The sequence below is a fragment of the Zonotrichia albicollis genome, chromosome 1 (assembly GCF_047830755.1).
Source record: "Zonotrichia albicollis isolate bZonAlb1 chromosome 1, bZonAlb1.hap1, whole genome shotgun sequence".
Lineage (NCBI taxonomy): Eukaryota > Metazoa > Chordata > Aves > Passeriformes > Passerellidae > Zonotrichia > Zonotrichia albicollis.
The window spans coordinates 7,737,664-7,754,458 of NC_133819.1; the positions used below are offsets into that span (position 1 = coordinate 7,737,664).

Consider the following 16,795-nt stretch of genomic DNA (forward strand, 5'->3'; position numbering starts at 1 on the left):
ATTCAGCTCAGGGAGTGTGGAAACCCAGGGCACTGGGAATATTTCCCTGTCTGCTCTGGGGTGCCCCTGACCCCCAGGGGAGCACTGACTTTGACCCTCATTCATGGAGAAAGTTTCCTAAACTCCAGAATATACTAGGATCCACTAGGGTGTGATGTAGATTGTAGAGAGCAGTGTAGGTGCATCACTTAGATGGGAAATTTGGGTTTTGGGATTTTTAGTATGTTGTGGATGGAAGCAAGATGGAGGGCACAGGATGTTGTCCTGGGCTTCTTCCTCATGCTTCTTCTTCCTCCTTCTCCATGGCTTTGGGTGGCATTTTGTAATTGGGTGGAAAAGTCCACATTGCAGGCTCTTTGGGATCAGTTATTGGGTTAAAAGGGAAATAATCTAGGTGTCAGTTCTTAATTGGATAGTTTAGCTTTAAAAGACCCTGGAACAAGAGGTTGTTGGCCATTTTGTGATGCTTTTCCAGTACACTGAGCCTTGTGTGGACAGCGTGCAAAACCCTTGATAAGATAACAAGAAAGCTGAAGACCAAAAAATCCAGTGCGTCTCTTTCCTGACACAAAACCATTCCATGAGGGTCTACCCCGACAGGAGAGCCCCCTGGGAGGGCCAAGCCAGAGTCCCAGAAATTGGGGAATCAGCAACAGGTACCCTGACAAGGGAGCATCCCTCTCATCACACCTCTGGTATTTCCTGAAGTTGCTCTTCTCCTCCAATGATATTGAAGTTTCTAAGAGGGATATACACCCAGTTGTCACTGAATATTATCTTATCTAGGACTTCAAATTCTCTTCCTGAGGGTCTGGTAACTTAGAAGACTCTTGGTTTCACACAGCTTCAAAATGATCATTCAATTGGGCCATACTCAACTAGAAAAAACAATTAAAATACCCATCCTGTAACATTCCCTGAGCACAAACACATCACTGTCTAATACATTTCCCCACTGAAGAGTCACTACTCAAGAGCAGGGTCATCCAGCTGTTTCAGAGTGATTGATTACTAAATGTGCTGAGATGGAATAACTTATCTCAAACCCTGTGCTTGAAGCCAGCCAGCAGGTCTGAACAACCCTTGTTCAGCTAAGGCAGTTCAGTGAGAACTTTATTCTCACTCTTTAGCAAGATTGCATGTCCTGTAGGGGCTGGCAGGCAAAACTGTGGAGAAAGAAAGAGCACAAAGCCAGCAGGATGTGACTGTGAGGAATCTCAGCAGCTCACTCACGGCATCCTGGCATCATGAGGCACTCAGTGACTGCAAGCTCTGGGGAAGAGGACAAAAGTTTTGATCAATTGTCACTCCATGCTCTTAGTCAGGAGGTCACGATCCAAATTTGTTAGGGGGCTTTAGTGTACAAGGAGAATCTGTTTTTTCACGCACGAGGCAGGATCTGAACTAACTTTAGAAAAACTCAGCAGTTTTGAATGGAGCTGATTTTTCAGTGCATGTGCTAAATGCAAACACAATGAATAAACTGTCTGCAAGAGCAAATTGTCTGCAAATCATTTTTTCTTTCAGCTGAAAGAACTTTCTGGTACTAATTCATTCTGTAGTCCATGAGAATGTTCTCTAGTTTGCTAAAACTAACTGATCTCTCCAATAACAGCAAGGTCCTGGCTTTGTTTCAAGGCAAAGGTTCACTCAATTAAATCTCATTAACAGAGGACCACAAAACCTGCACTAAAACCTTCCTGGGTATGTGACCTTCAGCAGAACTGCTTCATTAAGTCTGAGATCCTGGAGAAAATGTTTGCTGAATAAAGTCATTCCTAATTAATGTTAAAATGTCAATGATTCATGTGCCATCCATCTTTACTCCTTTTCCTTTATGCTCTTCATTATCTCTTTAATGGGCAACCAATATAAAAGTCAAAAGCAGAATCTTTTAAATGTATATAGAACAGGTGGGATAATGCAGCAAAGCAAATTTGCCAGATGTGCTTTCCCATGAAACATTTGTAACTTCTTAAATATCTTTCAAAAACCCCACTTCCATGCTGAATTAAGAATTGATTAATTAATTTGTTATTTCTGAAAACCATATGCATCGAGGATGAATTTTTCCTTGCACCTTTTCTGATGTTACCTTGAGTTTTATTCCAAACCATATGCAAGTCTTGATTAACAAAGTGTTTATTTACCCTGTGATGGATATAATTGTCTGTTCTCCAAGGATTGCTCATCCAATTTTTATTTTTTTTTAAATTAAACAGTGTCTGGTGAGTTTTTACTCTTCAGACCAGAGGGATGTCCTGGTTGGACTGGGGGGTCATCAGAGGGTGCTGTACAAACTTGGTGGGTCTGAACTCAGAAAATGCTCATCCCTTTTTCCAGTAACCAGTGATGGCAGCAGATATTGGGGCTGCTTGGACCTGTGCATCAGGACTTCATGGGGAAGGCTTAGAAACACTCTGTAGCCTCTCTAATTTTTATTCTCACATTAAAGTAATGGGACCCATCTTCCTGCCCATCAATCTGTACAGCATATGCGAGCCCTTCTGGTGGTTTAAATAGGAATGACTCACATGATATTCAGCCTCTTAATGAAAATGTATTACATTATTGTCTTTCACAAAATGGGAGGTTTAAAAAGCCAAGTTAATGTCTTCCAAATGTCAGTAACTGGAGACACTTTGGACCAAGAGTGAATTTTACAGCTTTTCTGCAGATCTGTAAGATGAACTCATCTTTACAATGAAGGATATTCAATTATATTAAAAGTATTAGAAATTAGCAGATATTTGAATTTGAATTTAATAAGAACTAGGTTTTGCCAGTATTAAAAATAATTTCACATGATGGCAATATTGTTTTCTCCTTACATACTTGAACTCTGACATGTTTGCATTGGCATTTTTCTGAGCACCTTTTCATTGGTAATTATATTACTGAAATCTCCAAAATCCCAAATTTCAGTGGTATGAAGGATCAGTCTCTAATCCTGGCTCCTTATGGCAAATTGCCTTGCAAAAGTGATTTTAAAATGAAATAGGGATAAAAGTCAAGATGGTATCCAAGGCACAGACTTTATAGCCTGGTACCTTGCTTTGGAGTTCCAGCCTTTCATAAATTACAGAAAATTTCTACATTTATTTATTCCCAATTGGCAACAGAACTTAGGAATATTTAAATTGTTGCTGAAGCACTTGTATAAACACTGTTAGAATTGATTGATATGTGTCTGGTCTGATGTTGTGAACTCTAATGATGTGCAGGACACATGGCAGGAGCAGCAGTGCCTGTTATGCTGTCATGAGTGTGTGTACTAATATGAATAATTTGATGTTTCTTCAGCAAAGGTAATTAAGCCTAATAACCTATAAATACAGAGTAATTGTTATCAATTGTGCTCATTTGTGTATATGGCATAATTTGATGAGTATTTTTGATTGATATTCCTGTGGCATCCTCCCTGTGCTGTGATTAGACTGGGATTTTCATATCTGCACTCTTTCATTTATTGCTAACTAGTAATTTACCTCTAATAGCCTTTTCTTTTCTGTTCTCTCTTTTTTTTTTTAATTAGAGGAGATCTTGAAGACTCACATTGCTCATTGGTGGTCTCCTGATGGCACCAGGTTGGCATATGCAACAATTAATGCCTCCAGAGTCCCCACCATGGAAATCCCAATATATACAGGCATCCTTTACCCTACTGTTAAAACTTACCATTATCCAAAGGTAAGGGAAAATAAAAGTATAATTCCTGCTGCTCTATCAGAAATAAATAATTGTTTATTTCCAGTAGGCTCAGACAGGAGACTAATAATGCACGCTCATAAGCAATGAAAATAAACAGATCAGCTGTTCCTCAGCAAATGTGCATTTAGCACGTTCTTTAGCTGCATTTGTAAAATTGCACTTTTCTGGTTCTATGACAATTAGTAACTCTGTGTACAATTAAAATAAAATTTAAAAATCCTTACTTTTTACACACACAAAAGCAATTTTGCTTCCATGCTGGAACGGGTGGAAGCTGGATGTTATCTGTGGGTTTGTCTTCCAGGATGGAGTTGTTGGTGTCTGAGGGCTTGGAATTTCTTTATTTCTGTGTTTGGATATGTTTCTATATTTAGACATGTTTCTATATTTAGATATATTTCCATATCTAGATTTTTTTATTGATAGATGATAGAGAGATAGATAATAGAGATAGATAGATAGATAGATAGATAGATAGATAGATAGATAGATAGATAGATAGACACATACATCCATATATTCTATATTTACATAGATTCCTTTTTGTATAGAAGGAAAATGTAGTATTTGGGCTTCCTTACAATATTCAAGACAGCCTAATGTCAGAGGAGACATTGCTTTTACAGGTTTGCTGTGCCTGAAAGATAGAAAAAGACTTAAGAGCCAATCTGCCCTTGACTGCAGACCTGCAGGGAGTGCACAGCACTGGCACAGCTCCCCACCAGCACAGACTCACTGCTGCTGGTATTGCTGTAATTTCCTGCTCTAAAGCAGCACAGGGGGGTCTGCTGCACTCTTTCCTTCTGGGTTTCTTGCTTTAAGCACTGGTTGCCTGAGACCTCACATGCTGGCTCAAATTGAAGCATAATTTAACAGGAGAGATACCCACAAACATGCAGGTTTTGTGGAAATCAATGGTTCAGCAGGAAATACCCTTTCCTACAGTACAAAATGAATCAGTATTTCACTATATCAACCATCATCCCATTAGACAATCTTTGTCAAAAGGTGCAGGAAATAGCAAAATTTCTAGTTGCCATGAAAAGTAGGGGTTTTTTACTAAGGTTAGAAGTGTCCTGAGTAAAATTGCCCTTTTTTTTGTGCTTGCCAACCTCTCCACACCTCTGTGCCACATCCCTGGATTTGCAGTCTCCCTGTGAAAGACCACAGCAGTCCAGTCCATCTCCTGTTCAATGGGAATGCTTTTCATAATCCATGGGGATGCAATAAATCAAAACCTTTCTGTGTTTTATATGATATGGTAATTTATTCTTTTCTAAAATCCAGGCTGGAATGGAAAATCCAACCATTTCTTTGCACGTGATTGGTCTGAATGGACCCACTCATGACCTGGAAATGACTCCCCCAGATGATCAGAGAATGAGGTAGGTGCTTTCTCACCTTTCAATGCTAGCCCCAGTTCCTTTGGGGAATTTTCAAGATAATTTTTCAGTTTTTAACACTGGACCTTTCTCTGCTGCTATCAGAAAGTTTCATTTTGTGTAAATCTGCTTTATTTTTTTTTCATTTACTCATCTTTTTACATGCATTTTATAGAATTCTATATTATAACAGACTTACACTGAATAACTTTGAATTGATCCAAACACATTTATACAAAAGAAGATGTGTGACCTGTGGCCAAACCAAATGGGTATTTGCCTTTCAAAAATACAACTTCACACCTGTCTACAGCAAGTGGGAATTCAGGATCACAGTATCCCCATCACAGTAACAGAATGGTGGCTCCTGAACAATATAATTTCTCTTTTTGGTAGCATTCTCTGTAAACAGAGAGACTCAGAAAAGTTTTAATTACAGCAATAACTTCTGACTGCTGGATCCAAGTGTTGTTCATAAATTTGTTCTGTATGGTTATGGGTGGCCATAATTTATTTAGTTGCAATCAATATTGCAAAATTATGCAAAATGCATCATAATTAATTAGTGCTTGTATATTTCATCAAAACCATGGCAATTTCCATCTCTAGGGATGATAGAAGTAGTGCTGCCAGAGCAATAGGGGTGTATTTTCATTATGCATATGTTTTCTGAAATGAGAAGATCAGTGTGATAAAATGTTATTAAAACAGGCAAGAGGGATGTACGGCACATTCAGTTACAGAAGGGAGTCTCAAGAAAGCAGGGGAAGCTGGTGATAAGGATCTTCCAGCAGACACATCCCATCTGAAGCATTTCAGTGTGCTCAGTGCAGATGATGTATGGACAGAGTGGGATTTTGTGTTCTTTTTATCTGGAGCAAAGTGATTTAGTACAATTAATAAAGCTGAGAATAAAGTGGAGATATGCCACGGCCTTTTTTTCTATCAAAATTGAAAGAAGCCAGAAATTTTCCACAGAAATTGGATATTTTTCAGTTAAAACCAAAAAATAAAATAAAATAAAATAAAATAAAATAAAATAAAATAAAATAAAATAAAATAAACAAAGAGGAAAATAAACAAGAAAAAACAAAGCAAAGCTGATGATGGGAAAACATATTTATGGGTGAAATGTACAATATTGATCACTTGTCTTTTTTAAATATCTTTCATTCTGAATATTTTTTCAAGTTTTCTCCAAAGCCATGCTCTTCTGTGAAAAAAAGACAGTGAAGAGAAGGGGTTGAAATTGAAGGGTGAAAAGTAGTACTATAATATTTTATGCCTGACAGGCTTTTTTTATTTTGGTGAAAACCACTGGACCTCAAGAGTTTCATCTGCAGATGGTCAAAATTTGATCATCTCCCAGATTATTTCTCCTATTTGCATCTTAGGTGGCAAGTTGAGGGATGATTTTATCTCCATCAAGTGCAGAAATCATCACTGGCCCTTCTGGCATGGGCCCGAAACAAATAAATAATGGAAAAACTCAGACAATTCCAGCCTGGTTGTGAGGCAGTGTCTGAGCCCAGGGATCATGGGCTGGGCTGCTGCCTGTCCCTTGGCCTGTGATAAATCCCTGTCTGTTCTTTGTGCTGTTTGTGACTTTGGCCATACTGTAGGTATTCATATTGTAGAGTCACACCTCATGTTTGGGATTCCTGCCTCCAGGAAGCAGCCATGGAGAGCTGGGGCATGGACAAGGCTGCTGCGCAATAACCTCGGTCTCAGATGATTCAGATCAAACCAGAAATGTCTTTACTGGGATGTGGAAATCCATTGCAAAACTCAGGATGGCTTCACCCTCCCTGGCAGGGCTCAAGCAAGGTGTCCCTTCCCTTTTGCTCTGCTGTGGATGTCTGTAAATGCAGTGCTCAAGGACCTGCTGGTATTTTGTTCTATGGAAGAAAAAAGTTCTCCCTTAAATCAGCTCCACATAAATTGTGGGACAAGTCAGGCAGAGGGGGCTTGGCAATTGCACTGATTTCCCATTTCTCTCCACTGGCTGCTCCACCATGCAGCTGCAGGAGCAGCAGATGTTGAACACTAGCTGAGATGAATCACACATTCTTGTCTCATTTTCCTCTGCAAAATGAGAACCATAAAACTTGGGTGTCCTATAGAAGAGATGTGAAGGGAAGTAAATGGAATGAAAGACTCCCCACTACTCAAAAACTAGAATAATGACTATCCAGGTATCTGCTGCTATCTTTGGGCTGGGTTATCTGTGGTCTTGATGACTGGAACAGAGTTCAGAGGGGAATTGAGACTCCACGCCCTTCTCTGGGGTAGGGAAGACCATGATTCACCTAAAATAAAAACTAAAAGTTCCTGAGAAAGAACTGTGGCTCCTGTGTTCAAATAGTGAGAGAGATGTAAAAATTGAATATATGTCTTTGAAACTTTAAATTTGATTTATAGAAGAAATGCTCCAAGCCACAATAAGTACTAAAATCACATTCCTTTACTGGGGAGACTGAATCTGCTCAGTTCATTTTGGAGAGAAAGAAGAGACAGCTATACAGTTTAATTTTGCTGTGTTGTTTTTTTTTTTTTTTTTCCTCTTAGGGCCTACACTGTTGCTGATGAAGAGTAAAATTACAATTTTATTTCAGGCTCTAAATTTTCAGACTGCTGTTGTCTCACCTGGGCATATCCTTCCCTCTAGTTCAGTAGATGCAAGCATTGAGGCCTTTTGTTCATTTTCCCTGCAGCCAATTTCAGGCACTAAATAATACTGAAAAGTACAAAATCAATTTCCAGCTTGTTATTTTTCTAGACAAACAGACCTTTGTGCTTTTGCCCTTTCTCTTCAGTATGTGCAGGAGCTCTTGCCAGAACTCAAAGGGCTCTCCTGTGACACAGAGCATTATTTCCAACGAGAACAACAATTCCTTATACATATTTTATAGCAAACAAATGAACTAATAAATTTTTTATAGACTGTATGCTGTAAAAAGTCTTATTATGCTTTAAGGATGTCTTGGCCCACATGGCCCAGCAGAATATTATAACATCATAGCTTTGGCAGTTCAGCCAGAGTTGTGCCCTACAAATGAAGTGGTGGAGCCCTGAATTGCTGCAGAGGTGGACATTGGTAGCATCATGCCCTGGCTCTGAGAAAACAACCATCAGTGAATTTATTCCTGCATTTTCCAACCCAGCCCAAGTGGCTGCAGTCCTCACTATTGAATGGGGCTTTTCCTGGAGGTATCAATTACAGGACTGTGCAGCCCACACCCATGGTTTGCTCCAAGTACCATCACAACCTGAAAATGTCCAGCAGTAAGATGGTGCAGGCAGTGTAGGAGGGTGGTTTTGCTCATGCAAACTATCTCTGCTGATGTCTTTATGGCAACCAGCTGCATCTGCTTTACAGGAACCCTGTGTCACTCCAAACTCAATCCTTCTTACTATTTGTCTTTTAATACAACACTCCTGGACACTTTGGTGTGTAGCCAGCAGGCCATCAGCTTTTCATAAGCATCAAGAGCCCAACCATTGATAGTGATGGGTCTGAGTCAGCTCACTTTAGTGTGCTCAGAATGGAAATGGTTTGCAATTTCTTTTCCACCTGTGCATAAATGTGTAGCCCTAGGCAGTTCAATCCTTCTTGGAAGACAGAATAGCTTGAAAGATTCTTTATCTCTGTATTCGTCTCTTCTTTGAAAATAACTTCCAGTAGTGGCAGATAAAACACCTGCTCAGTCCTAAAAATGTCATTTTTAGGGGTTGAAATCCATACATAAAGCAGTCTGGATACATCAGGACATGATGTTCTCTAAAACCACAGCTCTCTCCTGGCCTGTTTGCCTGCAGCAGATGCTCTGCCATGTGGCAGTTCAGGGTGGCAGCGTTGTGATCTGGTTTCTGTGTGTGTGTGTTTGCAGGGACTACTACATCACCATGGTGAAATGGGCCACCAGCACCAAGGTGGCAGTGAACTGGCTGAACAGGGCCCAGAACGTGTCCATCCTGACGCTCTGTGATGCCACCACGGGGGTCTGCACCAAGGTAGGAGGGGTTTGCAGAGCACTCACTTGCCATCAGTGTCCAAAACCCATGCAGGGAGAAACTATTTAACTTATTTTACATGGTGAAAAGCCAGCTGGAACACATTAATTTAGGCATACAGAACATAAACAATGTTCAAATTTTAATTTTTTTTAACACTCAAGTAATCCAAGAACACTCTGTGTTTGTCTTGATTACCTTTACCTGCACACAAGCAACAATTTGCAACCTAAATACCTTTGCAATATTCAAGCTGCATTATATGTATTTAATGGCATCAAAACAAGCTCATGCTTATCTACACATATCTTAATTGTAGTTAATTAATCCCTTCTATAAGTGCACTAATACAAATGGTGTATTGATATAAGATCAGCAGATTCTCTTAGCAGATTCTACCATTTAAACTGGCATGTGTTTCTACTGTATAAAATTGTTCTAATACACCTATCCCTTGAAAGAGATCAAGCAATTCTGTGCATAGAGCATGGTGAGAAGTTTTTTTCTTAATAATTTTCATTTCAGCCTTTATTTATTTCTTAAGAAGATTTATTTCTTTGGGGAATAATACATCTTGTGGATTTATGTATTTTATCTGTATGTGTAAAATGCTTTCTTGAGCTAGTGAATGTTTATCCATCAGGGAGGAAAGTCAAGAAAAGCAGCCACTAGATTCCATTCCAGAAGCACATATTTAAACAGTTTCTCTGTATTTCTGACCAACTTTTCAACTCCAATCCAACAGCTTTATGCATTGATAGGCAAAACATAATATATGACAAGTATGGTATTAATGATCTTTTTGTCTTTTAGAAACATGAAGATGAGAGTGATGCCTGGCTGCACAGACAGGTAAGAGTGATCTTCCCCTTGTAGTCAAGTTTTTGGTAAGACAATTTCTTCGCTGAGTTTTTCCCCAAAGAGAAAAATCTGATTTCCAGATTTGAGAGAGCTGCTTGGAAGATAGCATGATGTGTGTAACAGAAAAGAGCTTTCTCAGTAACAAACAAGTTCTCAGTAAAGGTGCCATCCACTCTGGTAGGTCCCATAGTCCTTAGCCTGCAATTTAATTGTATTTAAAAGAGATGAAAAGCTGATGTGGGTGGGAGTATCTGTATAGGTGTATATATATATATATGAGAACTGGCAGTTTCTGACTCATCAGCCTCAGACACAACCCTTCATACCCTGCCCTGACACTGATGATGACAGTTTAAACACTATTATGGTTGTTGTTGTTGTTTTCTGTTCATTTTATTGAGAGGATCTCTGTCCATTCAGTGACAAAAACCATGCAGATGGACTCTTGAGTCACTTAAATATCATATATAACACTTGCCCAGGAGTCAGTTTGTGAAGGGATCTCAGATTAAATGAAGCTTTTTTTGAGAGAGAAGCTGTGATCTCGATTCAGCCACAACACTAAACTGTTTTTCAAGCCTTGTATGAACACCAGACAGGGAGCAGCATGTCACAAAATAGCTTGTTCAATATATTTTTCCAAGTCCAGATTTAAAGCATTTCAAATTTTTGTCACAGCCTGCTCGAGACCCTGTAGAAATGGCACTTCATCAGTTCACAGCAAGAACAATGCTCTCCTCTGTTCCAGTGGCTGTCCCGCAGCAAAGGGCTGTGTGTGATCCACAGGAAAATTGATTTTATGGGGAAATAGATTTTGTGCTCCAAGCATTTCTGTGGTGGTTTGACCAGGAAGGAGTGGGAATTCTGGGATGCTGTGGTCAAACCAATGGATGTTCTGAGTTCCATACTGACACCTGGTGTAGCCAGTGGGGTTTGGACACACCTCCGAGAATACACAGGGGTTAAAAGCAGGGCTTTGGCCTGGGAGGCTCTCTTGGGACGTCGCGGCGAAGAGGTCAGATCTCCCCCCCGTCCAGCTTCTGCTGCTGGGCGGGGGAGGGGCAGCCACGTGGTAGGTCCTGGGCCTGGACAGAGATTGGAGGTGAGGAGGCCTTCAAGGATGGAAGGGTGGAAGACCCCAGAGAGTCAGCCCTCGGGCAGCCATTCCCCCCCCCCCAGGAGGGAGAGAGAGAGAGAGAGAGCCGGCGACACCGAATGTGATAGCAGCCGGCCCAGGAGGAGAAGGGGGGGGGAAGAGTGCCCGGCCGGAGCGGCAGCATGTGGGCAGCGTGTGTGGGAGTGCCCGCAGCTCTGGGACAGAGACTGAAAGTTTTAACCCCTTTCTTTCATGATTGGGGCCTTGCAAAAATGCTAATCCTCCTCGAAGCTGAATAAGAAGGGAGATAAGAGATGAGATGAGACAAGGACCTGGCCCGAAGAACGTGGAGATGATTGGATGGGGAGAGATGATTTGGAGTGGCCTTTTGGCTGGACTTTTCTTGTGGCCATGGACTCAGTTGTTCCTGTGACACAGACTGCACTTAGGGGGAAGCAGTGGCTCGGAACCAGGAGGGTACATCGTGAGGACCCCCCGGCCCCAGGGGGTTGGAAAAATATGGGGGGGACAGATGTCCCAAAGCAGAGACTGTGCCTTTTTGGAGTGAGACAAGGCATCCTTGAAAGACAACCCTAAAAGCAGCTCTGGTCCATGCGTCAGTGGTGAGAACACTGGGCATGGAAGGAAGATGTCACAAGCGGCAAAAGGACTTTTTCCGGGCGGTGCCGAAGTGACAGGGAAGCACACGAGGTTTCAGTGTGTTTCCAGGGGAAGCCTATGGAACAAGAAGGACTCCTTTCCTCTTCATGAACTGAAGTTTGAGTATACTAAAGTGTCGTGCCAGGCTCAAACCATGACAATTTCAAATAATCTTTTGCTGATATAGAGTAAAAATGGTGCTGAAATATTCTTTACATTCATAAGGACTGTATTGGCTTGAGTAGGAAACAAAAGCTTAAAAGACAAGCCAAATCAAGGGGAAATTCAATTGTCCGTGTATTGTATGTTAAAAAAAAAATCAAAAAACCAATCAACCAAACAAACAAAAAAGCAAAAAAAAAAAGAAAAAGAAAAAAAACAAACAAAAAAACCCCCAAACAAATAAAAAACCACACCCTTAAATGGCATTATTTATTTTTATAAGTTTGAAGGCAATAGCAGTAAAATAATCCTTCCATTGCTATTTACTGCAGTATAGTAGAATCTGTGTTTTATACTGTGTTTTATATTACTAATACAGCATAATAGAACTTGTGTTTTTACACTGCTGTAGTTATTTAGTCACCTACCACGTGGACAGGCATTAAAAGATAGTGCTTTATCCTCATATCTGAAGTAAATGATCTGTCAGTCTCTAATGGCCTTGCTCCAGGGAAATACATTTTGTTTTACTACATCTCCAAAAAGCATATACTTAGTTTGAGAGCACACTCTTAGTTTAATGTTAGAGAAGGGTGTTCATTATAGCCAAATGAGTCAGACATCTCAGTGCTAAACCAAAATAACATTTTCTATGGACTTTGGAGACATTTGATAGCATCCTTCAAAAGCCTTTGTAGCAGTCTGAAGAATCATATAGCTCTTTTGCGAGTATTTCTGACAACAAAATTACTTAAAATTCTAGTTTTCACTGAACATGATTACTGGGATAATTGTATTTCCTACATTTGCCTTTTATTCTATGACACATTAATCTAGATAACTGGAAAGGTATTTTCATGGCATGTGTGCCCGACTATGAGGATGATGTGAAAATGTTAAATGCTAGTTTGGGTCCACTAACCTCTTCAAGGAGGAGATGAATTGCACATCAGGCAGCTGCTGAGGGAGCTCAGGAGTGGCTGGGCTCAGGATGAGGATTCCTTGGTTGAGACATTTGAATATAAATATTAAAATTATATCAAATTATATTAAAATTAAATCACTTGCTTTGCAAGTGAGTGGGGTCACACAGCCAAGGGACCCTGGGCAGGGTTCAGCCCACCCAAAAACCTCCTTGCAAGCAGTGTCCCAATTCTAAATAAGCACGACCAAGGAATCCAACTGCTTACCTTGTTCTTTAAAATACTCCTTAAAAATTCTCCATATGCCTGGTTTGAAAGGTTTTTTGCACAGGTAGGTTTTACCTTTTTTCCTGGGAATTTAGGTGCATCCTCAAATAAGGACAAACAGCTGGGAGCAGGAGACAATAAGATTTTCTATATTTGCTTTTTATTCTATGACACATTAATCTAGATAACTGGAAAGGTATTTTCATGGCATGTGTGCCCGACTATGAGGATGATGTGAAAATGTTAAATGCTGGTTTGGGTCCACTAACCTCTTCAAGGAGGAGATGAATTGCACATCAGGCAGCTGCTGAAGGAGCTCAGGAGTGTGGCTGGGCTCAGGATGAGGATTCCTTGGTTGAGACATTTTAATATAAATGTTTGTAAGTGAGACACCAGGGTGATGGCAGTGGGGTCACACAGCCGAGGGACCCTGGGCAGGGCTCAGCCCACCCCAAAAACCTCCTTGTGAGAACTATCCCAATTTTAAATCAGCAGGACCAAGGAATCCAACTGCTTACCTTGTTCTTTAAAATACTTCTCTAAAATTCTCTATATGCCTGGTTTGAAAGGTTTTTTGCACAGGTTTTACCTTTTTCCTGGGAATTTAGGTACATCCTCAAATAAGGACAATCAGTCAGCTGGGAGCAGGAGACAAGAAGATATTCAACAGGGACATGAGGTGATGTCCAAGGATGACAGGGTTGAATTTTTTCAGCTGCCTGAAATCCTGGGAGATCTGAGATAAACCATACAAGCCATGAATTTGAATTTTGTTGTTTAGTAGTTTGGTGACTCAGTGGCATTTAAAAGTCTGTGAATGCAAGGTCATAGTAAAAATCTCTTGTTTCCTTCTGGGCTCAAGTTTATAAATATATTTTATGCAAGTCCAAAATCTTCGGAGAGCCTCTCTCCAACACAGGCAAGAAGAAATAATGCAGCCCCTCCCTGTGCAGCTGAAAAATAGAATAAACTACTCAAAGTATAATGAAGAATATTTACACAGTAATTGTTAGAAATTATCTGTCACTCTTTGTCAGATGAGGTGGCACATGTTCACTAAAACTGCCCAGGGACTCTGCAAGTTTATATTTTTTTTTATTTATATACTTTCTTGTGCACTTCTAATCACAAGAGCCAGACTGAACTTCACTCCTGCTTTTGCTTAAAAACACAAACTGTTTGAAACACTAATTATAGCTGTAAACAATTTTGTTTCAATTTCTGTGAAGAAGCCTGTTTCCAATAGTTCTAAGGGTGGTCATGTACAGGCAATGATTCAGCAAGGGAGAAATCAGGCAATTTCTGAGCACCTGCTGATGATAAACTTAACTGGCATTTTAATTGTTTTATTTATTTAATTGTGTATGTAGCCTGAAAAAAAGATTTAATTAGAAACCAGGATGCAATTGCAACTCCACCAAGGGCTGCAGTCTTTGGCATTGACATTGGCAGGACCAGGAGACCATAAAATTGTTCAGAGACCTGTAACCTCCAAAACTGCCTGCATGGGCTGGCTGCCCTCCCCTGATAACATCTTCTTTGGGTTGCATTTTTCTTTCCAGTCCTATTTGACCATTGTTTTAGATGACCTCAGTCTGAAGCTAAAGACTCACTCTCTTAAAAGGTGGAGGTGATGAAAATCTGGCACCATTTTTCTTTTGCTACTCCCTTGCTTTAATCCTGCATGATAACCCAGTAATGATTCTTACACGTAGTTAATATGAGGTTTGAAAAGAGATTTTTAATTTAAAAACATAGATCAGAGGAACTTACAAACAGGACCCACTTTTTCAGTCTGTAAAGCCCTTTTGCCATACAATTATCCCTTATCCCAATTATTTAACATAATTAAACTAATTTTAGCCTAAAGACAGAGGATACAGCAGAAATAGGACCCAAAGTTCCATAACTCAAATACTCAAATTCATCTCCCAGAGATGAAAAAGCAGCTCCTGGCTACAAATAATCTTTTTGCTGCTTAAATGAAAAGTTCCCATTTCACCCAGTGGAGGGGATCTGTACCCAGGGACATGGGATCCTCTCCAGTTGTTGACCCTGATTTTGGTGCTTCAGAGATGGCCAAAGGTGTGGTGCACCCAGCCACAGAAGAGGATGAGGACGGGGATGAAGATGAAGCTCAGCACTGCCCCAGAGGCTGAGTGTGTCAGGAGATGGAAAGAGAACTTCCCCCTGTGCCCCCAAGAGGAGGTGTCTGCATTGTCCCTTTAGAGTCAATGCACTTTGGGTGTTTGCTTTGTTGGATTTAAACCAAGTGTTTACCAAGGGATTAAAAGAATTCATGTCACACCCATCTGTTTATCAGAGCTGGGGGCCTGTGACACAGAAAGTATTGGGGCATTTCACTGAAAGAATAATTTGACAACACAGCAAAATCATTAATTATGGGATCTGGGCAAAGGTGAATCAGATGGAGAGGGCAGGAGACTGCTGAGGAAGGGAAAATGCATCAGAGAATCAATTGGAAAAGATCCAGTCATTCAGATTAGTTTGTTTCCTTTTAAAAACCTGAGGATGAACCAGAAAATCATAATTCTTATGGAAGTATAACTCTCAGTCAGTAATAAAACCAACATGCAAAGAATATTTTTTAACACTAATTTCTGTGGGGAAACGTGTCCAAGAGCATGTGAGGGACTGCAGAAGGGCTGGGAGTGTGTTGAGCGTGGACAAACCAATTTGGAGGTGCAATGTGTGGTGCTGAAATATGAGGATTGTTTGCCCCATGTTGATGTGTGGGTGGGTTTGGTGGAGCTGTCCTTCTGTGCCCACTAATCTTTCATAAATTCCAGCTCACCCTAAATCGGATAAATCCTCTTTCAAATATTTGTCCTGGTGTGTGTTTGATCATGCAAATCCTCAAGGTCAGAGACACCTGTGCACTCCCCACCATCCTGTACAGACCTTATCTTCCCTTGTTTTGCCAGAGGAATCTTCCCCAGGTGGCTGCAGATCCAGTGATTCTCAGTGGTCCCTCTCCAAACACAACTGAGTACACTCTACCTTCTTCTCTTTAGTTGTTACTCTTTACACCAGGACTTTGTGCCCCTCTCTAGGGTCTACAGAAGCTCAGACTGCATTTAGCATTGTCTCCTCACCCATCCTGATTCTGCTAAACTCAGGATGTGCCCTGAGGCACTCCTCTTCTCCTGACCATTTGCAGATACACTGACTGAGTTGTGCAGCTCTGAGCTCCAGCACTGAACACTCCAGGAGGTTCTGAGCCCTCCAGCAGCCTCCCATTACCTTCCCTTTTCCAATAAAGCTGAAGTATTTGGTGGCATAACTTTCTCATATTTCACTATCATCTACAACAAAAAGATTACAGGCATTTGAGACTATACCCATATCCTTTAAAATGTGTTAAGGAAACATGAGTTTGTTCAATACCTTTTTTCACCCACTGATTCCAGCTGTGTCTATAATCCTCCTGTGGCAAAAACTTCCAAATATCCCATACCTGCTGCATAGTGAAAGTATTGTCTTTACTAGCACTAAACTCATCTATTATTTTCAAGGATGCTGTTCTGTTCTATTATTGTGGGATTCAGTCAACAATCATTGACAAAAGGTTCTGACAGCTCATATCACAAGCAGAATACTTTAATTATGTGCCCAGTGTAGCTCCCTAAATTATAAAATCCTGTTCCAAGAGAATTTCAGCCTGTCTTTCCATTTACCCCCTGGGTAAGCCATCATCT

At 40.5% G+C, this 16,795-nt stretch overlaps 1 protein-coding gene across 5 annotated transcripts in view; it reads left to right on the top strand.

Moving 5' to 3' along the window:
* The window catches only part of DPP6 (dipeptidyl peptidase like 6), a 572,065-nt gene that overhangs the window by 509,444 nt on the left and 45,826 nt on the right, over positions 1-16,795 (top strand). For all 5 annotated transcript variants that reach the window (XM_074550874.1, XM_074550925.1, XM_005480421.4 and 2 more), the window contains exons 9-12: positions 3,536-3,690; positions 4,999-5,096; positions 8,984-9,107; positions 9,921-9,959. In XM_074550874.1, the coding sequence (XP_074406975.1) occupies positions 3,536-3,690; positions 4,999-5,096; positions 8,984-9,107; positions 9,921-9,959 (416 nt within the window). The remainder of the gene's footprint in view (positions 1-3,535; positions 3,691-4,998; positions 5,097-8,983; positions 9,108-9,920; positions 9,960-16,795) is intronic.